The sequence below is a fragment of the Suncus etruscus genome, chromosome 11, assembly GCF_024139225.1.
Source record: "Suncus etruscus isolate mSunEtr1 chromosome 11, mSunEtr1.pri.cur, whole genome shotgun sequence".
In the NCBI taxonomy this organism is placed as follows: Eukaryota; Metazoa; Chordata; class Mammalia; order Eulipotyphla; family Soricidae; genus Suncus; species Suncus etruscus.
Genome location: NC_064858.1, coordinates 11,672,667 through 11,697,380, shown reverse-complemented (window position 1 = coordinate 11,697,380; position 24,714 = coordinate 11,672,667). Strand labels below are relative to the sequence as shown.

Genomic DNA, 24,714 nt, shown 5'->3' with positions numbered 1-24,714 from the left:
CCCACGGGCCGCAAGTTTGAGACCCCTGCCCTAGATGGTCCCCCCCAGTAGCACAGAGTCAGGGTAAGCCTTGAGCACTCACTGCTGGATGTAGTCTCAAAATGAAATCATAACCTGGAAGTGGCTGTTTGTAGAGAAGTTTTACATGGAGGTAACTGGTAACATTTGACTTAAAATATTGAGCAAGGGCTAGAGTGAGAGCACAGTGGACAGGGCAGTAGCCTTAGATACAGTCAACCTGGGTTCAGTTCCCAGCATTCCATATGGTGCTCTGAGGCTATGAAGGGTGATTCCTGTGTGCAAAGCCAAGAGTAACTCCTGGCATAGCTGGGTGTGCCCCAAAATAAAAACAAACAAACAAAAAACACAAGTAAGAGGCAACTGAGAGTATATTTTGAGGTTTGTGTCTTAGGGAGCACTTGAAGCACACCACCCCATCTTTCTCCCACCCCACCTTCATGTGTCCAGAGGAGACTACCAGTAAGTGGGTGACATTCTCTCCAGCTGTGCAGGAAGCAGCCTTCTGCCCAATACACTTCTTCCTGCCTCGTCCCTCAATCCCTCAGCCCCCTGGAGCAGGCCTGGGGACAGTGACCAGCCCTTCATCCTGCTGACACAGCTGAGCCTTTTGTCTACTTTCAGCTTCTGTGACGAATGTATGCTGGACCCCGAGTGTGGCTTCTGCTACAGCATGAACAAATCCACCATCACTGAATCTTCCTGTGACCCTGTTAACAAGGCATCAACCACCGAGGCAGCCTGGGGCCGGTGAGTCTCAAACCTTGTGAAAGCACGCACACACGCGCGCACACACATACACACACACACACACACACACACACACACACACCGCGTGCGCATACAGTGGGTTGACTTGGATCTGCTCAGTGACCTATAGGTCCAGATTGCAGGACTCTTGTTGCTAGTGAGGATAGGAGCTTGCAATTCTAGGGAGAAGGATTTTGCTCCTTGTGTGTTATGCAAAACAGACAAGAGTGTAGCTCTTGTGTGTACGGAGAAGTGTGGTGGGATACATCTGAGACCCTGTATGTGGGATGCAAGTTCCAGGCTTAGAAGGATGGTTGTGCTTCCTGTGTTCAGGGTCAGGGAACGATCAGTGGCTTCCAGCTCAAGGGCTGGATGTCGTGTAGGTAGAGCATAGTGTCCACTACCTCCATGGGTTTGATGGCCTCCTACCTACACTTATGGATGCCTTATTCTACAAAGGAGCTGCCATTGGTTAGCAGAGTCTTGACTTTTCAAAGGATACAAGACAGTTAAGTCAGCTGGCATATGTATGCCCCAAGATTTGGAGATAGGGATGTCCTATTGGGCTGGAGCAATAGCACAACAGTAGGGCATTTGCCTTGAATGTGGCCAAGCTGGGACCCACCTGGGTTAATCCCTGGCATCCCATATGGTCCCCCAAGTCTGCTAGGAGTGATTTCTGAGTGCAAATCCAGAAGTAAACTCTTGAGTATTGTGGGGTGTGCCACCCCCCCCAAACAAAAGAGTATCCTAATTATGAGGAATGACTGACAGAGTTGTTCATTCCATCACCAGCAAAGAGATGAGTGTAGCCTGATGTCACATAGCTGCCTGTGTCTGACCACTTGATAGGCCTCAGGGGAGTGTTATCCTGATTCTGAATTTGAAACTGAGCCAGCAGTTCCTTTGTCCACAAGACAGTCAGTACTTTTGCTGCCTCCTTGAATGTTATCTTTGGTTCCCCTTCTAAAACACAGGTGTTGGGGGATGTTCCAGGACCTCACGAGTTGTTTTCTGGTAAGATTACTGAACTGCAACCCTCCTACCCAAACATTCTTTAGCCACAGTAGCCTTACAACCAGTGATCCTTTCCACATCACCAGCAGGATTTGGTGGGAACTTCTAGTTTGGATCCTTCATGTTGCCAGTGACCTGGCATGGGCTGGCCTTCTTGGTGTTCAAGCCATTGCCACTGTCCCTCCCAGGAGTCGTAAGGCTGAGTTCTGTCTATTGCACCCTTTCCTCACCTGGATACTGACCCAGCGGCTGCAGCAGGGACAGATGTGGTTCTAGCTTTCTCTGCTGTCCTCAGCCCATGGACTCATCTCCAGGTAGTTCAAAACTGTGACCCCATCCCTAATTGCTAATCCCTCAAAGGACCCCTGCCTGAGCCTGCAACCCTCTGTCTTCCAGATGGCTCTGCGCCCATCTCATGCTTCCGTAGAGACGTGTCTCCTTTCTTGGGTGTAGGAGTTCATGCCACCCGCATGTGGGATTCTCTAAGCAATGCCTTCTTCAGCTTCTTTCATTTTCAATGAAACTTTGATAATTCACAACACTTGAGAACAGCATAATTATCTCCCCCCCCCCCATAATGGCAGCGAAGCTTCTGATTAGGAGTGTGGCCGGCCATTAAGTGCCAGCTCCATTTCTTGATGCAGAATTTTCTTTTACAATTTAACTTGCAACATCATTAAGAGTGAAACTGCTGTGCTAGCCGTTTAGGATTCTGCGTCATGTGGCTGCTTGAAAGGCCAGGCCTGTAACAGGAATAGCAAACCCTGGTCCCTGGCCCTTTAAGACACACTTTTAATTGAATACATTTGCTTAGATGGCATGGCTGCCTGTTAAAATTAGCAATAAGGAATATTGTTTCTGTTCATGAGTGAGCTCTTTTCCTTTCCTGAGTATAGTTTTGGGGCTTTTTTGTTTATTTTTTTGTTTTTGTTTTGTTTTGTTTTTGTTTTTTGGGTCACACCCAGCAGTGCTCAGGGGTCTCTCCTGGCTCCACGCTCAGAAATTGCTCCTGGCAGGCACGGGGGACCATATGGGATGCCGGGATTCGAACCACTGCCCTTTTGCATGAAAGGCAAACGCCTTACCTCCATGCTGTCTCTCTGGTCCCTGTTTGTTTATTTTAACCACAAATATTTCCTGGGTGTAGTTTTATTGAACTCCTCTGCAGGGGGTTTGTCCTACCAAGTGAGTGAGTGAGTGACAGGTCACACAGTGGCAAGTGCCCTTGCAGAGGGCTACAAGGTGAAACTGTTGTCTTCCTGGCCTGCTCAAATGGTGCAGTGACTCCTTCCTGTCACAAAACAGCTCTGTCTTTCTGAACGTGCTTGTGATTGTGTACAGACAAGGACAATTCCCCACATTGAGGGACGTGGTGCATCTTTCACAGCAGCTTCCTAAAGCCTGAACTGAGAACAGGAAATAACCTTCTGATGCCTATTATTAATGAAGCTCTTTATTCCCCATCTCTATCATATTTGTATTTTGAAAGTAGTCCAAAACAGGAATGTGATACCACTTTTAGATTCGCCTGTGTCCCCAGGGCTAATAAGCAGAAATAAGAACGGTCTTTCCATCAGGCTAGCCCCCTCTCGGGGGGTTCCTGTATCTGACTCAAATTGTCACCATCTCATTGGGGCTCCCATCTCACTCTGTAGCTTATCCCTATCTTGTGGGAATCCTTAGTGACCCCTGGGTCTTCAGAGCCATTCCCAGAAAGAGTTGGGCAAGTCTGTCACACAGGCGTGTATTTCTGTTCCTGTCTCTCAGATGGACTCTATTCTTTTCTTTCTCCTTGTTTTTGGTTCTGTCTGGTGATGCTCAGTGCTTATTCCTGGCCCTATGCTCAAGAACCATTCCTGGCAGGGTCCAGATGGAATCATATGTGGTTGAACCCATGTTGGGTACATGCAAGGCAAACACTGGACCTCCACGATCTTTCTCTGGCCCAGTTTCTGCTTTTCAAACCAAGTCCACGCAATTCCCTTTGCAACACAGAAGTCACAGAAGCTGGGGTTCCCCCATTTTTTCCTCACAGGAACAACTACAGATGATGATTCGGCTGAACATCTCAAAAAGCACCTTAGCAGTGGGTGTCCATCTCCTTGTGTACTTCACTCCTCTGTCCAGGCCAGGAATATCCATCTGTAGGGCCCCAAGGCTCTGGACATGCTATTGGACGACCCTGGTTAGACAGTAAACTGCAGGGCAGCCCAGGGCTGGCTTCCACCCACGTTTGTTTTCGTGACCCTCTGGCAGTGGAGCATGCATTCCCTTTCTGAAGTGTGAGAAGTCACCCGGTGGCCCAGTGAGGTAAGCCAGATGAGACGGCCTCTCCCGGATGGGATGGCCCTGTGCGATGGCAGTTTGGATCTGGCAGCACCTATAGGCTGGTGCTCATTTACTTGAGGCATCCTGGAAAGAACCCAACAGTCTGGGCATATGTCCTGATGCTGCCTTCACTCTGGTTTATGCCAGGAGCAGGGACGGTGCCTTCTAGGGGTGCCAGAGATTATGGCAAATCCAGGGGCGAGAAGCGACTCACCTGTTCACGGGCCAGGGTGGGATACCCAACCCTGGATGGTGGCCATTGTCAGGGTAGGTTTGGAAAAGTCTCCAGCTCTCACTGGGTACAGGGACACATGAAATCTTCTGTTTAAATTGATGTGTCTTGGACTGTCATCGTATTATATGCAGTATAAAACATTATCTGAATTTTTAATATGTTGGACCCTATTCTCTAGTGACAGTTAAGGAATTTTCAAATAAAACCAACATAATCACATTGAGCTTATGTAACTATACATGAAACACTGAGTTAATTTTAATATTAATAATTAATACTTAATTGATACTTAAGTTAATTACTTAATTGCTTTTTTTCCAGGTGTGCAAATGAAACCAAATTCAAAGCAGAAGATGTATTTTGGGCTTACAATTTCTGCCCCACGCCCTACTCCTGGACTGCACTTCTGGGCCTCATTTTATATCTTATTTTCTTTGCACCTGGTAAACAAAGGATTTGTTTCTACTGTAAATTAAATGCACTCTTTTTAGACGCAAAAAAAATGCAGTTTCTCAAATTCTCTACTTGCTTTACTGAGACGAGCATGTATTTTTTTCAGGAATGGGGCCAATGCCATGGACTGTAAATTCTGAAATCTATCCTCTTTGGGCAAGAAGCACGGGAAATGCCTGCTCATCTGGAATAAACTGGATCTTCAATGTCTTGGTGTCGCTGACATTTTTACACACAGCAGAGTATCTTACATACTATGGTAAGAAGAAAATCTTCCCACCTAGATTTTCCCACTGCTCTTGGTCTGGTATAGCAGCTTTTCTCCACCTGTCTGCCTGTTATACTCAGAAGGTTTTAAATGAATAAATGAACAGGTGAATTTTGTAGACCAATGATAAATATGAAGATACACTAGGAAAATCTGTTCTTCCTCTCCTCTGTACATGTCGGTCTTTCTTCCATTGTTTATATGATCCTTTAATTATAAAACTATAAACAACTGTTGTGCAATCACAATGCCATTTCTGCTGTTTTCCTGCATCACAACATCCGACAGGATTCCTGTGTATATCTCTTCCAGATCAAGCCCAATCCCCACCCCATATCCTTCGCTTCGGTAATACTAATTGGTCTTCGAATCCAGATGCTTGTTTTCATCATTTGTTTCTCCCCTCAGTGAAACCAGTGTTTGTCTTTCTAAGAACCTTATGAGTTATTTCACTAAATCCCTTTGTTGCTGTAAATGGTGGAGTAGTATTTAGTATGTATGTTTGCCACACATCTTCTCTATACAGGCATCAGTCAAGGCCACTCAGGTTGTTAGGAATAGTTTTATGGAAAGGCATGTGAAATATTTAGGACAGGGGTCTCAAACTCAAGGCCCTCCATACAACATTTTGTGGCCCTGCCCTAGAGGAATCTTTTTTTGTTTTGTTTTGTTTTGTTTTAGTTGTTTGGGTCACACCCCCCAATGTTCAAGGCTTACTACTGACTTTGCACTCAAGGATCACCTCGACTTTGCCTCCTGCGGCCCCCAGCTACATTGAGTTTGAGACTCCTGATTTAGGATGTTTAAATCTTTTACCATTTGACAAATGTTTTTTAATTTTAAAACCTTATCTTTGTGATATAATTACAATAAATACTCAGAATTTGATGTCTTAAGAGTACTTAGTTACTTATGAATACCTAACTATGGACTAATATTCAGAGGAAGTAATCTTCTTTATAGAAAGTCTTAGACCACATAATGAAAGTCGGCAAGGTCAGGTTTTAATAGAGCAAGTCTTTGATTGATGTTAACACATATAAATTAAAATTTAAGTAGTATGTAGTAAACTTCTTTCAGAAACACGTATTAAGTAGTTTTTTTGCTTTTGTAATAAATTTAGTTACCATTGTGCCTTAATCCCTGATGTTAACTGCTGGCTGGAAGAACAGTTTCAGTTTAGTTTTACTCTGTTTGTGGGTGTCTTTATGACAATTGAATCTGCACATTGATTTATACATGATTTATGTTTATAGCCCTGATTTTGATTCCATAAATATGCACCCTAATGTTTCTCATTGTAATTCATGGGTCCCAGATTTTCATTTCTTCCTAAACTACTGTTTAGAAATATCCATCACTAATGTCTTTAGGAAAAACATCATGAAAATGTCAGCATTATTCCACTTCACTGTCTGAATAGATGAAAAATAGTCTGTGTGAGTTACTGAAATCAGCTCAGACAAGGTCTTTGATGCTACCCCACGATGTGTAATTCAGTAAAAGGTGCTTTTATGTGGGACTGCGTGACAGGCCCAGGAAGCCAGTCTCTTGCAGAGAAGAGCTATCTTGTGAACTCTGCTCAGGGCCCCCCAGCTCGTTTCCTTTAGTAGTGGAGAAGGATACTGCACAGCGGACAAGCCCTCCTGAACATGTGGTCCATGTCCAAGGCTGCTGCCCTTTGGTTGAGCCACCAGACTCCAGATCACGGCTGTGCCAGTGTTTGCTTGATTTGGGTTCCAGGGTCTCACTGCCCCAGATGACACTTGGCCATGGGAAGCTGAGAGTTTCTCTGAGTTTTCTTACCAGTTGATAGGAAGGAACTTCACACTGACACAGGCTGTCACCTGCCCTCAATTCAGAAGATGACTTCTTCCATGTTCTATGCAGTTAGGGATCTGGGGTTAGTGACCCATGTTTCGTCTGATCTGTTGTTCCCTCTATACTTTTTCTTTGTGTTCTCACCATTGCATCTTTGTTCCTTTCTGCCAAAGATTCCATTTCTCCTCTTACCTCTATGGTTTTTGTGACTAGAGGCTCAGGGTTTTTGGACCACCAGTGGTGCTCAGGAGAACATGTGCTGGGGATCGAATCCAGGGCTTGAGCACACAAAGCATACTAACTCTGGGAACTCTCCCCTGACCCCAGTATGGGGTCAATTTTTAACCATGTTAGTTTATCTGTTGATGGTTGTATCATCAATCCACTTGACATACCTCTCCTTGAGGGGAAGAATTTGAAACAAAAACTCAAGCAGAATGTGAATGGGTATAAGAAAATGCCAGTGTTGGAGCTGGAGAGAAAACAGAGTTAAAGCGTCTGCTGAGCATATGGCCAGCCCTGCTCAGTCTGTGGTCCCACAGGATACCAAGTACCAGCAGGAGTGGCCCAGAACAGATTGTCAGCGATGGAACAATGTTACAAGAAACCCTGCATTTCAGCACAAACCAGAAAACGTCTCCAAGGCACATGGCATAGCATAGCATAGCTGCTCATCACCTGTGAATACTGAACTTACCCACATGCTTTCAGGCCTAGAGGGAATGATGGGAGCGAGGGATGTCCGGAAGTGGATGAAACCAGGGAAATGACACAGTTGCTTTATCTACTGTCCAGCAGGATTGTAGAGCAAAGACAAAGGGGGGGGGGGGTGAAGTGTCATCCAGCAAACTGCAAAGCAGAATCAATAAAGGCCAAAGCTGGATGCTCAGAACTGCTTCAATCCCCCTGAGCCTCCTTCCCAAGGGAGCATTTAGAGAGGTTGAGATCAGTGTCATTATTGGCCAGTAACCTGAAGCCCAGAGACAGGGCCAAAGACCCAGGCTTTGTGCAGAAAACAAGATCTGTTCATGTTCAGAGGCATGGCAGAGAAATGGCACAGTCTTATAAACCTCGGTCTGCCCTCCCAGGCTGTGACAAAGGAGAAGGCTACCCCATGTGCCTCTCCTTGCCTCCCACAGAACCTCATATAGAAAAGAAGCATCCAAAGCTAAAGCCACAATGCCATCTACTGGAAGAGAAGGCAATCTGCACCCAGAGTAAAATCTTTCCCTGGATGCTAATTTAGAAATCACCTGAGGGCTACAGAGTTGGTACAGTGGGTAGGGTGCTTGCTTTACACATGGCTAACAGGGTTTGGTCCCCAGCATATCATTTGGTCCTACAAGTACCACTAGGATTGATTCCTGAGTGTTGAGCCAGGAGGACCCTGAACACTGCTGGATGTAGTCTAAAAATAGCAAAAAAGAAAAAGAATCACAACCAAATGGAGATGCAGAACAAAAATAATAAATATCTGGGAATCCAATGCGAAGATATGGAGTTGGGGGCCAGAGAGATTGTTCAAGAATGAAGGCACTTGCCTTTTATGTGCCTGGTTTGAATCCCCAGCACTACATATTGTCCCCTGAGCATTGTAAAGGGTCACTTCTGAGCACAGATGGAAATAGTCCTTGAGCACCATCAGGCCTCCCCACCTATCCCTGATAAAAACATACGAACTTGTGGGATATAAGAGATAATAAAAATTTAAAACCCACCCATAGGAAACCCAGTCACATGTAGAACCGTACATAAGCACATAATGTAAAGTAATGAATCACAAAAGAAATGAAGTTCTTTACTAAGTACTGAGTTGAAGCTACCACATATTATGGTGGACCAGAGCGATAGTACAGTGGGAAGGGTGCTTATCTTGAACACAGCTGACCCAGGTTCCCATATAGTCCCCCGAACCCACCGGGAGTGATTTCTAAGGAAAGATCCAGGAATAATCCCTGCGCTCTATCAGGCCCAAAACCACATAAAACCCCACCATGTGCAATGATAAACAGGCTTCTTTATCTTGTTCAGGAAAGGATGACAAACTAGCAATGACTGAATTGGAAGAAGAAAGAAAACAAGAGTTAGGAAAAGTCAAGACACTCTACAAGAGGTTTTCTCTTTCAGGAGAATTTGAATAAAGGTAGTAGGTTACCAAGAAAGCAAAGAAGGATCCTATATAATGTACAGGCTGCCAATTTCTCTGCAGAAGCCCTTCAGGCCAGTGGAGAGGAGAAAGGTGTGGTCATGTGATAAAAGACAGAAACCATCTGTCAACAGTGTTCTGCCCTGCAAAATTATCCAATATGATGGAGAAACAAAGACTTACCCAGACTTAGGAATATACAAAAATTAAAGTCCACTGCTACCAGACCTGCTCTAGGAAGAGTTCTACATCAGAGGTTCCTAGACTTCTTTGGTCTATACCGCCAAAGTTTTGGATATTGGGGGGAAGAGGGGTTAGCTCAGTGTCCCTCCAGGGGAGTGATACTATCCACTTTCCATAATACTACATTGTGGGGGGAAAAAAACACCACTTAAATTGAACTGAGAAGTTAAGAGCATCAGAGTAGGAGACAACAAAAATGGGGGTGGGGGCACAGGCTGTATAGGTAAATGAGGACAAGTGATAACATCATAAGAAAGGATTCTGAATAGCTTTTTTACAGCCCTTCTGGTAAATGGTAAGCAAAATTCTGAAGCTAAATGGATAGATCTTGAGGTGTTATGCTAAGTAAAATGTCAGAAAGAGAAAGACAAGCACCAGATGATTTTCTCTCATGCAGAATGTAAACAAATCATGTGAACCAAGTAAAGACAAGAAATTCTCTTGCCAGGATAGTGAGGAAAGAGCCTTCAAAGCAATTGCCTTTGAGCTCATCAAACATTCCTTTTTTTTTTTTCAATTGCTTTATTTAAGCACTGTGATTACAAAAAAAATATTGTTCATTGTTGAGTTTCAGTCACACAGTGTACAGCACCCTTCACCAGTGCACCCTTCCGTCTTGGCTTGGCATATAGCTGAGTTTGGGAAGCTAAAGTGCCTAATATTCATGGGATGAGGACAATGACAGTGACACTTTGGTCTGATTCTCTTTCAGGGCACAGGTATGCATGACTAGCCAGAAAGAAAAGCCAGACATCTCCTTTCTAAATGGAGTGGCTAGTAACACCGCTTTATTCATGCACGTCTGTTCCCTTTGCAGGCGCCTTCTTCCTATATGCTGGATTTGCTGCTCTGGGACTCCTTTTCGTCTATGGCTGCCTTCCTGAGACCAAGGGGAAAAAATTAGAGGAAATTGAATCTCTCTTTGACCACAGGCTATGTACGTGTGGTGCTTCCGATTCTGAAGAAGGAAGGTACATTGAATATATTCGAGTGAAGGGAAGTAACTATCATCTTTCTGACAATGATGCTTCTGATGTGGAGTAGCAGCTGCTGGCCGATGTCCTTGTCGGATAGGCCTGGGGGGAGCAGCAAGCCGGCAGCCTCACTGCCCTCCCTCTAATCTGGTTCTTCCCACTACCCCACTGGAATGACTTCAGGAGGAAGTGACAACTGACTTTTTGTGTGTGTGACACACACAAATATAGAAATAATATTTGCAGAGATTTCAAACTAAATAATCTAGAACAAATGTGATTCCTCCCTGAGTTAAATGAATATTGTATCCAGTGACTTCGGTGACACCCATTTTTCCTAAGACCCACATAAAGCTATTAGTGTAACAGTCAGTGCTAATATGGTCCAGAAGTGTTATCATGTCATCACCTTCTGCCCCAGCATTTTTCTAAGGACAAGTAGCTGACTGTAGGAGCGGCTGTTAGAAAGTGCCATTCCGTCAGCAGCAGCAGATTCAAAAATCCCTTTGAGTAGGGCACCACTGTCCACGTCTCCTTTGAATTCCATATTTTGGTTTTTTTCTCCAGTTCACACCTGGCTGTTCTTCAGAAGCTTCATGGACTCTTTTGGACATTTTTAAAAAGCCGGTATTTGAAGGATTATTTTCTTATATATTTTTTGCATCAGTGAGAAGTGTAACTTTGCACAGAGAAGCTTAGCAAGCTTTCTTAAGTATTTTTATTGCTAGATTTTTAAGGATTTCTGATTGAAGTAAACACTTAATTGTAAACACAAAATAGTGCCAGATCTTTATCTGTACTTCAGAGCCAATCTGTGTCCATGCCCAGCATGTCTTCATTCCTGACTCTGGAGTCCTATCTGTGCCTTCATTTGTGCTCTAGAAACAGCATCTAGCAGTCACGTCTGTCCTTTTGCTAGATTTGTGGAAGTAGAAAACAACACCAACAAGAACACTAGAGGCAGAAGTAATCCTGCTTCTTTTGATATTTAATCGATAGTGGGGCTTCTTCTGACTGTTTTCGGAACATCCTACAAGAATTGTCACATTTATGATTTATTAGTACTGGTTTTTATTTTGTTTACTCTCCCTTTCTCTAATAACTTAAAAAACAAGGGAGGAAAGTTCTTAAATGTGTTTTATCTGTTTCTTTTTCTCATACTCAGCTTGAATACTTTTCTTATCAAAATTGGGGTTTTTCTGTTGAAACCAATTATTCTTATGTAGCACATTTTTTCAAATGCCAACTTCCCACTTTCCTACAGTGTCTTATCAAAATAATGCTCATTCATAAAGGAACCTAATTTTTGCTCTTAGGAAGTATATAGTACATACAAAATTTACTTACAAACCTAACTTGCTAGTTCCAAGTAGAAATACAAACTAGTCACCTTGATTAGAAATGCCTAGGTTTGGTACATTTTAACATGACTCCAGAGAGCTAATAAGGTATTCCTTGGAATAAAAAGGTGGCTCTCTCGATATTCAGCATTTCTGCCAGTGTCCAAGGTACCATTTTACTTTTGGTGGAAAGTGGATAAGGGGCATCATACCTGACTGTGCTCAGGCATCACTCCTGGGATTGCCCAGGGGACTATGTGGAAGGATAGAACCCAAGTTGGCTGCACACAAAGCAAGTACCCAACCTGATGTACTGTCTCTCCAGCCCTTGTTCCCATCAGAGTAATCAAAGCTCAAAATATAATGAGTTCATTCTCTTAATCCATGCAGGGTGAGCAATGTGCTTAAATAGGCAATTAATTGGCCAGAAGTCCTTTCAATCACAGAAGAAATGTTTTCTCACTTTTAATCATTTCACATAATAGGGGCTGGACAGAGTACAGAGGCCAAGGTGCTTGTCTTGCATGCTTCCAATCCTGAGAAATACTGTACTGTATTTTTCCCCAAGCTTCATCAAGGGTTATGCCTGAGCACAGCCAGGAATAGTGGCCCCCAGCACATCTGGGTGTGCCTCCAAAATAATGTCATATAATAAATTTATATTTATATTTTATTAAATTAAATGTTTTGATGAGTCCTAAGAGAATACCCAGAAAAGATGTTACTTGATTAAAACTATTCTCTTGATATTTTGTATCCCACCAAAAATTCTTATCTTCAATATTTCACATAAAGGGAGGTAAAATTGAACTGTTATCAAATCAAAATATGAGAGGAACTGTTAAAGTTCAGTGAAGTACTCTCTTTAAAAAAAATTTGGGGGGTGGGGTGGGCCAGATAGTACAGTAGGTAGGCACTTGCCTTATACATGGCCAACCCAGGTTTGATACTTGGCATCCCATATGGTCCCCTGAGTAATGCCAGAAGGAACGCCTGACACCACCAGGTGTGGCCCAAACCAAAACAATTGTTTTTCTGTTTAGCCAAACAATTGCCTCAATTCTATTTTGTTTGTTTGTTTGTTTGTTTTTGTCTATACAGCCTTAACTTTATCTTATATGCTCATCTGGGCTGAAAGCACAATAACTTTACTACTCTAAACCAGAGTATGGCTGATTCTCCCTGACAATAGCGAAAGGTATTTTTAACTTTATATCCCTCCACAATTGCACAAGATTTCAGGGAAAATTAGCCACAAAACTCCCTGAGGCTCCTTAATCTTTCTTTAAAGGACTATTTATTTCTTAGGTAGTGACCAAGATAATACTCCATGTATCTCTGAAGTATGACAGAGAGGCAAGGTGTTAATTAACATTTATAATTTTAAAAAGTTACAACTTGAAGAAAAGGGACCTAATTGAACTGGGTGTTGTTTTTAAATAAAACAGATATAGTGTATTAAGTCACATGCCCACGTTTTGCAGTTTTTAAGTACCAGAAAATTTTAGGGTCTAGAACCTCTGGTTACCATTTCAGTTTGAAAACATTCCATCTGAGAACATTCCCTCAACTATTATCTATGATATATTGCCCTATCATCAACATAGATCAAACCTGAAGTTGTACAGGTTTCAATTGAAACTGTGTATTTCTTTCCACAAATGCTACAAATGCCACTGAGGGCACCTGTAGAGGACAGTGAAGGGAGGTCTTGGACTCCCTGGTTTTCAAGTGGATGGACTATGAGAGACTCGAGAAACCAGCATCTTTCCTACATCCAAACACATGGGAAGAAACCAATGGATTTCAAAGATTAAATAGTAATTTATTCATTGTAAATAACTTCCAACAGTCACTAATTACCTCAAGTGTGATTTTTAGTGTATGTGTAGAAAATTAAAAAAAAAAAAAGAAAAAAAAGAAAAAGAAAAACAACCACCTAGATTTCATTCCTTTGGTGGTTCCCTTCCCAAAGAAAAGTAAAGTTCTTTTGGAAATTCTGTTGTCCCCAGCCACATGTGATAACCATTTCCCTGCTGGAAAGCAGCATGGGGTTGGGAGATGGGAGGGGGAGGTCACATCACCAACTGCTTTATTATAATTTTTTAATCACTGAACATATTTCAGTGGAAGAATAAAAATGTGATTTTTTTTAATTATTCACTTTAAAATGGGACATTATCCAAGTGAATGACTTAATTCTTACTGTAATTTTATCCAGTTATCCAAAGGAAAAATAAATAGGTTTACAACTTTATCCTCTTGTTTTACATTAGAAAGCAAAGTTGAAATTATTAACAATTCATAGATTCTGAAAGCTTTACTGAAAAAAAGATTGCCCCTAGACTAGCTAACAATATTGCACAGAGGCAAAGTCTGCTAACACTACTTGATGGCTCCATCTACTGGAGAACAAGTAGAGACCACAGTGACCATCTCATCAGCATACTGTGAAGAATAAGATTGGTATTTTATTACATGCTGGTTCCTACTCATGAGATCTAAGATTATAGATGGGACCAGAGTAATAATAGTATAGTGGAGAGGGCTCTTGCCTTGCATGCAGCCAACCTGAGCTTGATCCCTGGTCCCATATGGCCCCCAAAGCCTGCCATGAGTGGTCCCTAAATGCAGAGCCAGAAGTAAGCCCAGAGCAGATATGACCAACTCCCCCACAAAAAAAAAAATGTATGCAAAAACTAACAACCTCCATTTATAGAAATTGTCAATGACTTAATTTAGAGCTTTTATCTAAATAAAATGTTAGTCGACATACCAAGCCAGGAACAGAAAATCATAGGCACTTTGTAGCAAAATATATTATATACTACAAAGAGATGTGTACTGCTTTCTCCAAAAGCCCTAGAACTATTCTCTGACTTAAGTTTTATGGCCTGCTTTCTGTTACTTTCTATCAGATGTTCTTAGATGTACAGTAATGTTCAGCTAATTCAATGAAGCAATTTTGGCTGTAGTACCCTATCAATTATCTGTATATTCAATCCTTCTGAGTGAAATCTGTTGCTATTCCTGGAAACAGCACTCATTTTTAAATGCCAGACCGTTACCTGCTCCCAACTCCCTGGACTTTCTTTAGGAGAAATGTTTTAAGTGCCAGTGTTCATCACAGATGTTTGTTAAGAGTTTATGACATTCAGAATGAAGCACATGAAATCATTATATCGTCTTAATTTGCTTGTGAATGTAAAACAATATTCTCATAAACTTTTATATGTATAAGAATGTTTTACTTGAGTGATTTAATCGCTGGAATATTTCATAACCACCTTTTGTGAGTGCTATTTATATATTTTATTTTCAGAGCATTCATATGTTTGTCCTTATTCAATTAAAAATCAGAAAGATAAATGGACCATGCAGCTGACAAATATTTAAATTTAAAACGGAACAATTTGTAGTCATCTCATTGGAATATAAGACCAAACTCTAGTCAAAGTAGAAATTTATATTGTGTCCAAACTGATTCCTCATGGTTTTGGAACTATCTTAATTGGTGTCATAATCTCTCCTATTTGTAATGTTCAAATTTCTATTTAGAAAAACAGTGTACAACTAGACCTTTTTTAAGTGTTATGCTTTTAAACTTATTTCAAATGTGTATTTTCATTTCTGAGTGCATGTTATATATTATAATGTTTAATATATTTCACATGTCAAAATATTTATTCCTATACATGACAAATGGGATATAGCTCTTAAAAATTATGACTATGTACCAATTTCTTCTAGCTTACAACTGTACCTAAAGCATTATATATTTTATGGAGTGATGTATATGTAAATGTTTTTTAAGTTATTTTATTGAACTTTAATCTTTACAAAAAAATTTAAATCTTTTTTAAAGAAGTGTCAGTGCCAGAACTGTGAGTGCAAATAATCAAATAAAAGTTAAAACAATTTATTACTCATTTATCTCCTTTGCAGGTTATTTTCTCTTCCTTGGATAGTTAAATTTAAGCTACACTAATTTGTTTTTTAAGTATCAACTGAGATTACCCACTTCTTTATTCTCGGGTATTCTTATTTTCATACTATTTTTACCTCTTTCATCATGGCTGACTATTTAAACATTTTTAATACTTATAAATTGTTCCATGAAGGGGCTGTCTAAAGAGAGTACGTGTGCTTGCCTTGTACATGGCTAATGCCAGTTCCATCCCTGGCACCCCATAAGGTCCTCCAAGCCCCACAAAGAGTGAGCCAGGAGTAAACCCTTAACACAGTGCTGCGTGTGGTCCAAAAATTTGTTCCAAATTTTATTTGGAATAAAGTTCTTAGGAACCCTTGAACTCTGTGCCACTGAGTGAGTGACACCCAAGCAGAGTGTCCTGAGCAGAGCTCTGAAGACTCAGTCATCAAATAACCTGTGCCCCTGACCCTCTCACCTGACAACTGAGAGCATAGTGCCTGCTATCAGAGACAAGCCAGCCCAGTGCTGGGGGGACACGGCTTTGCTTGTGGACACCGAGGTTCAAATTCAGAACAATGGGGCCCGCCTGAAACCACACACTTTTCTCTCTACAGACTTCCAACAGTCTTCCTTCCTGTGCTGGGTCTCCATTAGGCTCTTCTTGAAGACCCAGGCAGAAAGAATGCCCATTTGAAAAGCAGAGTGTGTGTGTCCTGCAGCACCACAGAAAAAGGAGCTCCTTTGTTCATCTGACCTGTACTCAGGGCTGGCACACCTTTGGTCTAAGGGATCCTCAGCCTCACTCTGCCACTCACTACCCATCCATGAGTCTAAAAATTGACTGATTCTTGCCCATGTTTCGTGATCTGTGCAATGAGATGTCATATGATCCATCTTTCTGTATGTGCCCTAGGGTGATACCAATGAATTGTGTAAGAGTCTAAGAAGCATCACCTCTTGGAAGACTGCTGTTGGCATCATTGTCCACATGCCATCCTGGCAGCTGCCCTGTGAGTTATATGCATCAGGCAAATAAACCCTTGGGTGGACATGGCCCCACCGCATGGCCCACTCTATCCTCTCTATTCTGTGGGAGCTGGCCTGATGCCCAGGAGTTACCAACCACTGTGATTCAGGTGCCACTTTGTACAACAAGTAGTATGAACTTAAGTTTAGCTAGCTAATGAAGAGGTAATGCCAGTTCTCATGTGGAGAGGATGTTAAAAACTATGTTGTAAATGTTAACAGGAATGTAAATAGCTGGTTGCTCAGAAATCTCCTAAAGCTGTTATGCCCAAGAGAAAATGTAGTGCCAGGCATGAACCCAGGCTCCAACTCTCTGGGTATCTTCCTGGCCTCAGAGATCATGTATGGAGTGCTGTTCATGTCAAGGTTTATCAAGTGGGTCCTTTCCCCGGAGAGGGTGTAGAGGCAGGCCCGTGAGGTTGTCACTACTGTGAATACTCATGTTTACCATCTGCTTGGTGGCTTTGAAAAAAGTCACTATCAGCTTCAGATTAACAGTCCCCATCCAACTATTCTTCTTTAAAAGCACCAAAATGTCTGCATAAACTTGAAGAGAAAATACCTTCCTTTGAATATAAGCACCAAGAAATACTTCCTGGGGGCCGGGCGGTGGCGCTGGAGGTAAGGTGCCTGCGCTAGCCTAGGATGGACCACGGTTTGATCCCCCGGCATCCCATATGGTCCCCCAAGAAGCCAGGAGCAACTTCTGAGCGCATAGCCAGCAGTAACCCCTGAGCGTCACAGGGTGTGGCCCAAAAACCAAAAAAAAAAAAAAAAGAAATACTTCCTTTGTTTTGTTTTTTGTTTTTTTCGGCCACACCCGGTGACGCTCCTGGCTCTGCACTCAGAAATAGCTCCTGGTTTGGGGGACCATATGGAATGCTGGGGGATCAAACTACGGTCCGTCCTAGGCTAGCGCTGGCAAGGGAGACACCTTATCACTCCACGCCACCACTCCAGCCCCTCCAAGAAATAATTTTGTGTGAAACAAAAGATAGATTTTATGTAAAAATCAATTTCAGAAACTCTGATGTTGCAATGAAATGTAGTCATATAAGCAATGACATAATTTTAATGGACTAAAATATTTAGATAAAAAGCTCAGAATAAAGCTATAAAATACATTAGGCCTTCGAAGGATGAGAAGGTACAGCAACTTTGTAAATCATAAATGTTCACAATATTGTAACAGTGTTGCCTAGATATAAATTAAAACACATAGTTAATGTTCTTTAATATTTTCTGTCTTAAAACCTTGGATGAGAACATTATTTCTCAAAGATACAAATACTAAATTTTAAGATAAACATAAAAGGAAGGAAGCAGTTTAGCATTTTAATTCATATACACGATCATAATACAATCCTATTAAGAATGATAGGACACTAACATGTATATTGCTGAGAAATCTAAAGATAAGAGCTATAAAAGAAATACCTACCTAGAATTAAATGCATAACACTGAAACGTTCTCAAACGACAAGAATATAAATGCCTAGCTCCACTTCTCATTCTAACTGGTGGAATTCTGAGCCACAAATGAACTGTTGAGTCTTGGGCTGAACTCTCAGAGCGTCAGCAGCCTCCTAAGGGATACCTTGCTCCCCAATGGCCCCGATTCCTCCCCAACAGCGGACCTCTCGGTGTCTCCCCAACCAGAACCGGGAGACAGTCTCCCACACTGCACAGCCACATCCACCTTCACTGCCCCAGCAGGCCAGCTCTCTGTCTGCACCCCCACATCGCATCTTGCTCCCTGCAGAATGACATCCTGGCTGCTTTCATGCTGTAAAGTATGGGCCGAATAACTCTGAGACTGTGAAAAATGATATGAGCTACTTTCCCCTGAGAACTGGTGACAAGGATCACTTTGTGTAGGAGTTCTGGCGCCATCTTTGGTATCCTTTTCACCTGAATGTCTAGTCATCCTTCTTGGATGAGTATTATTAGATGTTTCTTTGGCTCTGATAGGTCTCTCTGACTCTTCCATTTGCTGTGATGCTGAATCTTCATCTTCAGATGACTAAAAATTAATTAGAAATTTTTGTGTAAATGATACTTAATCTTTTTAAAAGCATTTAATCACTTTCACAAGATTTTTTGGTTGTTGTTTAGGGCCATGGTCAGTGACCCTCAGAGGCTACTCCTGGCAGACTCAGGCGACCATATGGGTCAGCCATGTGCAAGGCAAACGCTGTACCTGCTGTACTAGTGCTCTGGCCCAATAAAATATTCTTAAAATCTATACTAAAGAAAATTTCAAAATATGTGAGACTTTGGCAGGTTGTAATTCAAAGATGATTAACAATCTTGAAATGATAAACATCAGGGAGTTTGCAAATGAGAACGATTGTAATGACCTCTAATAATAGGTCATATAATAATCCTAATTTCTATTGAAAATGTAGAAGGAATGCAAGAATATTGTCTCAGGGTGAATCTCCGTCATATAGGCTCTGAGATCTGCTCCCACACACACAGGAAATGACCTACTTTTCAAATGTTTGAAAAGACCAGTGTAGGAGTAATCACATTAAAAAAAAAAAGACATATATAACTTGGTCTAGTATTCACTAATTCATGAGTCAAGAAAATAGAGTTGGGGGGCCAGAGAGAAGCATGGAGGTAAGGTGTTTGCCTTTCATGCAGGAGGTCATCAGTTCGAATCCCGGCATCCCATATGGTCCCCTGTGCCTGCCAGGAGCAATTTTTGAGCCTGGAGCCAGGAATAACCCCTGAGCACCGCCAGGTGTGACCCAAAAACCACAAAAAAAAAAAAAAAAAGAAAGAAAGAAAATAGAGTTGGGACCAAGACAGGATGGCAGGCAGACTGGGGTTTGATTCCCAGCACCACAAGGCCTTGCAAACATGGTCAGATGCAGCCTGTGAGGTCTCTGAGCACAGGTGGGTGCAGTCTAGGTGCCTCCTAGGGCCAAGCAGCAGCAAATCACAGCATCAGGCCTTGTACTGAACTGACCGCCCAGCCCAGCTGGCAAAGAATCACTTGGGGTGCAGCCATATTTCCACCCTCTTTCTTTCTATATATGGAAAGGACCCTGAAAACATAGACACAAAATCTTATGCACAATTAGTTATAGCAGAAAATATTGATTATAAATAATGTAATAATCATTTATAGAATATAAATATAAAAATTTATAATAAGCAAAAATGCAGTTATTCTTTGCCTCTTGTGGAGGCACAAGGTTCAATCCACCAGCGTCCCATATGGTCCCCCAAGCCAGGAGCAATTTCTGAGTGCCTAGCCAGGAGTAACCCCTGAGTATCACCAGGTATGGCCCAAAAACGAAACAAAAAATATAATAAAATAAAAACCAAACGTTGATTATTCAAATTAAGAATAAACAAGACTGGGGAAATAGCTCAAAGGACCAGAATTCATGTCCCCAGCACTGCTCTGTTCCCTGAAAGAAAAACTTCAAAGAAAACCACAAAAATGGGAAATGACCCTGAGGCCTCAGTACTGAAATTGGTACTGAGATTGGAAACGGAAGCTGAGAAATGGCATGGAACAGGCTGAACACAAAGTGGGCCAAAACCTCTCAGGAACACCACTGACTGCCAGTGTGTAGAATGATCCAGTCTCCAAGGTCAAACTGCAGGAAATATGTGGAAGTTCCATGCAGACATATATACTTCTAAAAAACGTGAGCTTCAGGAAGACCATGTGGGTACACCTGACAGTGTCTCTGGGGCCATCAGCAGAAGCGACTCACAGAAACTGAGCAGAAAGATTCTTGCACGGAAACTGAGAAAAATTCTTGCCTACACTACTTTACATTTCTTTCCACTATCAACTTGCTGTACTTTTTTTTTCAGAATGAAAACCATAAAAATACAAATAATTATAAAGTGGCAGATGCTACATTATCCAAAATTAAAACACGAAGCGTGACTTACCATCTCTGAACTGGAACTGAAGTGGCTGTCTGTCTGCCTCGGAGAATAACTGGCAGACTGACTGCTCGATGGAGAATCAAAGTCTGGAAAAAGAAATGTTCCATTTGTATAGAAAAATATTAATAATCCAAAAATTGTTTCTAGCTGAGAGGGCAGCTGCTAACCAGAGAACTTGCTAACATGCTCCTGCACGAGCACATGTCTCAAGAGAACGGCAACCTGTGTTTTGATAACGTCTTGCACATTCAACTGTGAGGGCTAGTCTATACTTGATGAATCCTACTGACAAATTAAATAAGTAACATAATGTAAGGTGGGAAATGAGGGTTGAATTAGACTCCTTTGCGATCCATTTTTAAATGATTGGTAGTGTGTGTGCTTGCAAGGAGGAGGGGGGAAGCCAAATTTATTACATCCTATGGAATCAGATAATTAGTAATAAATAAAATGAATTTTCATTATGCGGTAAAAAAGAATAAAGTATCCTATGTAAGAATATGAGATTCTTTTTTCATCTCCCTAGTAGATTCTCTCAGTAGAACAGCAAAGCTTACAGGAGGAAGCCCAGGAAATCACAACTCCCACACACAGACAAGGCTGTCAGCAAGAGCACTCAGCTCTCCCTCATCTTCGAGGATGAGTCAGGAACCAGGAAGCACCGTGAGGCCCCGGAGTCCTACCTCACACCTGAGGACAGGACTGATGCTCTGAAACAGGCCTGACCCTTTCCGGTACAATGCCCCATAGGGACTCTCATCACATCTGATGGCAGAACAATATTCTCTGTTAGTCTTCTGCACTACAGGAAGGGGAAAGTTACTGTTGTCGTGGAAGGTTGTATTATAGTTCCTGAAAACAAAAACCAACTAGCATGTGCTTTAGCAGTCCCTCATTTAATTAACATCCCAAGGAGCTGAAGCAGTCTGCAAGAGATCTTGTACACTGTGGTTCACTGCAGCTTTACTCACAAATAGCCACAAGGGGGAAGCAAACTCAACATCTACTAGTACTCTGGACACTGGGAATGCTGAACTGACAAATCACATGACAGTCAACATTAAAAGGAAAAATTAATAATAAATATTCATATGAAGCAGAAGGAAATATAATAGTACTGAGGGAGAAATCAGATTAATATTTTAGGTTTTTTTTGTTTTTTTTTGTTTTTTTGGGGGGGGGGTTTGTTTTGTTTTGTTTTGTTTTTGGGTCACACCCGGCGGTGCTCAGGGGTTACTCCTGGCTGTCTGCTCAGAATTAGCTCCTGGCAGGCACAGGAGACCGTATGGGACGCCAGGATTCAAACCAACCAGCTTAGATCCTGGGTCGGCTGCTTGCAAGGCAAAAGCCGCTGTGCTATCTCTCGGGCCCCAATATTTTAGTTTTTTAAAAAATTAAACCCTAAGAAAAAAAGTTCTTTAAAGTTCCTATGTATCCTAGTACAGTGATATCCAGGAAAAGTAATTCTATTGAAGAACATCTTGAAAGTGAGAAGCTTTTGTCCACGGCATACAGTAAGGAATAAAACACTGATCCTATATGCAGCATTTTGTACAGACAAACACATGAGTAGTCATTATTTAAAATGTATAAAAGATATACAAAATAAATACATAAACACACATAAGATATTCCCACAAATATAGCCGAAATTTCTGTGAGAAACATGGGCCACATAATGAAAGGAATTTCACAGATGAGACACAAATGACCATGAACCTAGTCAATCATCAGGGAACTATGAAATTACAATAACATTTCAAATGGGTAGAAAGCTAACTCAGTGTTAACTGTAAATAGAATAAGGAAAAACTAATATGCTGACATCTTGCGAGTGGGAGTTTAAATTCTGATAACTCTTGGACAGTAATCTTACAATACTCAGAACTGAAGATATGCATGCCACGTAGCTGGCCAGTTCTACTAGAGCAGCATTTTATACCTGTTGGAACATGTAAAACTGTCAGGAGAAACTTCAGCAATTGCCAAAGTAGCAGTTTATCATAGCAGAACATCCAAGATGACTTAAATAAATCATTGCCAGAAGATGCCTAAATAAATTTTAGTACAATGACAAGAACTAGCTGAGAGCTCTATGGCAGTAACACATAGAATCATATGTATTAAAGTGATTGCCTCAAAATAATTCTTGGTGAACAAAACTATAGCAAGCTGCAGGAAAGTACAGGTTCTACTCAATTTATGAAATTCAAAGCTAATCAAAGCTTTTCTAATCAACAGAAAAGTCAAATTTAAATAATAGTAAGAGGCGCAAACCAAATCTAAATACTAGCAGCATCAGAGGAAAGAACAGAAAATGCAACTGGGAGGCCATGTAAGATACTGATCATATAATGCTGCTTAAACTACAAAGCGAATAAGGTGATATATTTTATTTTATTCCTATTCACTGACGTGTACATATACATTTATAAGTAAGTCAAAATGTAAAGCCAATGGCAGTCCTGGTATATAAAGATATTGATGAAACATCTATGATAAAGATATATTTTGTAAATCTTTCATACTTTAACTTATTTCTATTTAAATACAAGATTTTAAAAAATAAAATTCACTTATTACCTTAGATGTTGGCCTACCTTTCAAAACACAAGTGCCTCTTCCTTCTATCAGAGTCTGGAAGAAAAAAACTTTCATTCTTAGCACTAAAAATATTTACTTCTATCTACTCTCCTAACTGCAGCTCATTTTACAGCTCTCAACCTTCATGTTAAAGTTCATATTAACTTCACTTTAAATTGACAAAGATGTTAAAAATCACAAAGAAAAAATCCTTTCAACAGACAATAAAACAAAATTTAGACTTAGAAGCTAGAAGCAACAGATTCAACACTTGCTGAGAAATGCATTACAGGTCTTTTGGTAACGTAGTAAGATGAGGAATAATCCACTCAGTTTTCTTTTTCTGGGGAGATTCCTAGGAATGTGAGGCCTAATGCAGTGGTGTTTGGAGGTAACAGGGACCTCATCCAGCAGTAGGCAGGGTGATGTGGTGTGGGGGTGAAGTTCAGGGCTTTGTACATGTGAGGCATTGTATTTGGCCACTCAGGCTCTCCCAGCCTATTTTATTCTTAATTAATACACGTATTAATTTTCCACAGAATGTACTATTTCATTAATTTCTCTAAAATTACTTTTTATATTTATTGAATCGCTGTGAGATACAAAGTTGTTCATAATTGAGTTTCTGTCATACAATGTTCCAGCACTTGTCCCTCCACCAGTGTCCGCTTCCCTCCTAACTAATGTCCCCGGTTTCCCTCCCACTTCCCAGCCTGCCTCTACAGTAGACACTGTCTTTCTGCTTTCTTCTTTTTTTAGGCACTATGGTATAAGTCATCATTTCTTTTCCTTTTCCTTTCTGGCAGAGGGATTCCCCAGCAGAGGTCAGAAAGCCCAGGCGCCTCCCTGATAATTCTCAGCAGATCTGGTCATTCATTTCAATGCAGTTTCATGTCTGTCATACAGCTCAGGCCCTGCACTGCCCAGCAGTGCTGTGGGACAGGTGGAGAGTGGAGAGGAGACGTGTGGGCCCCACCCAGATGGTACTGCAGGGTCCCCAAGGCTGCACCGAATAGTACTCAGGGGACCATATGGTGCTGGGATCCAACCAGGATGGGTGCATGTAGGCATGTGCCTTAACCTCTGTACTATCTGCAGGCCTCTTTACTCTTTTAAACCAAGAGTGTATGTCGATATCTCCCGAACAGAAGGGATTTAAGCATTTACTGTTGGTTTTGAGGCAGATGGGTGGATAGGGTACTCCTATCAGTGAGCTTCAGAAAGTATAAAGCAAGATGTGGTCTAAAGAAGTCACTCATCAGCCATAAGCATGAAGGCTGGACCCCCTTGGAGATGCAGGAATTGAGGCCTAATGAAACTTGAAACAGACCTCAGTGGGAAAAACAGCACAGTATGAACAAGAACAGAGGAACTGGAGAGGTAGTGTAGTAGGTGGGGAGCTTGCCTAACACATGGCTAGCATGCAGCTGACCCAGAGTTGATCCCCAGCAGTCCATACAGTCCCTCAAACTCTGTCAAGAGTGAGAACAGCTCACTGAGCAGAGCCAGAAGTAAACTCTGAGCACCTTCTAAAAAAAATGGACATGGAATAAGACCACCACAAATCAGAGTCCTTTTCCCTGACAACATCCTAGCACAGACTTATCGAGACAGACATTCCCAAGCCAGGAGGGCAATTTGGGGAAAAAACTATAAAGCCACT

At 41.6% G+C, this 24,714-nt stretch overlaps 2 protein-coding genes across 2 annotated transcripts in view; one reads left to right on the top strand and one right to left on the bottom strand.

Annotated features, from left to right (window-relative positions):
* Window positions 1–10,468, top strand: part of SLC2A13 (solute carrier family 2 member 13) — a 67,507-nt gene extending 57,039 nt beyond the window's left edge. The window contains exons 7-10 of the mRNA XM_049783811.1: window positions 643–768; window positions 4,670–4,791; window positions 4,908–5,060; window positions 10,097–10,468. Of these exons, the coding sequence (XP_049639768.1) occupies window positions 643–768; window positions 4,670–4,791; window positions 4,908–5,060; window positions 10,097–10,323 (628 nt within the window). The 3' untranslated portion in view covers window positions 10,324–10,468. The remainder of the gene's footprint in view (window positions 1–642; window positions 769–4,669; window positions 4,792–4,907; window positions 5,061–10,096) is intronic.
* A 7,649-nt stretch (window positions 10,469–18,117) lies between these two features.
* The window catches only part of C11H12orf40 (chromosome 11 C12orf40 homolog), a 41,999-nt gene continuing 35,402 nt past the window's right edge, over window positions 18,118–24,714 (bottom strand). Inside the window, exons 9-10 of the mRNA XM_049782873.1 lie at window positions 20,472–20,554; window positions 18,118–18,573 (exon numbers count right to left, since the gene is read on the bottom strand). Of these exons, the coding sequence (XP_049638830.1) occupies window positions 18,118–18,573; window positions 20,472–20,554 (539 nt within the window). The remainder of the gene's footprint in view (window positions 18,574–20,471; window positions 20,555–24,714) is intronic.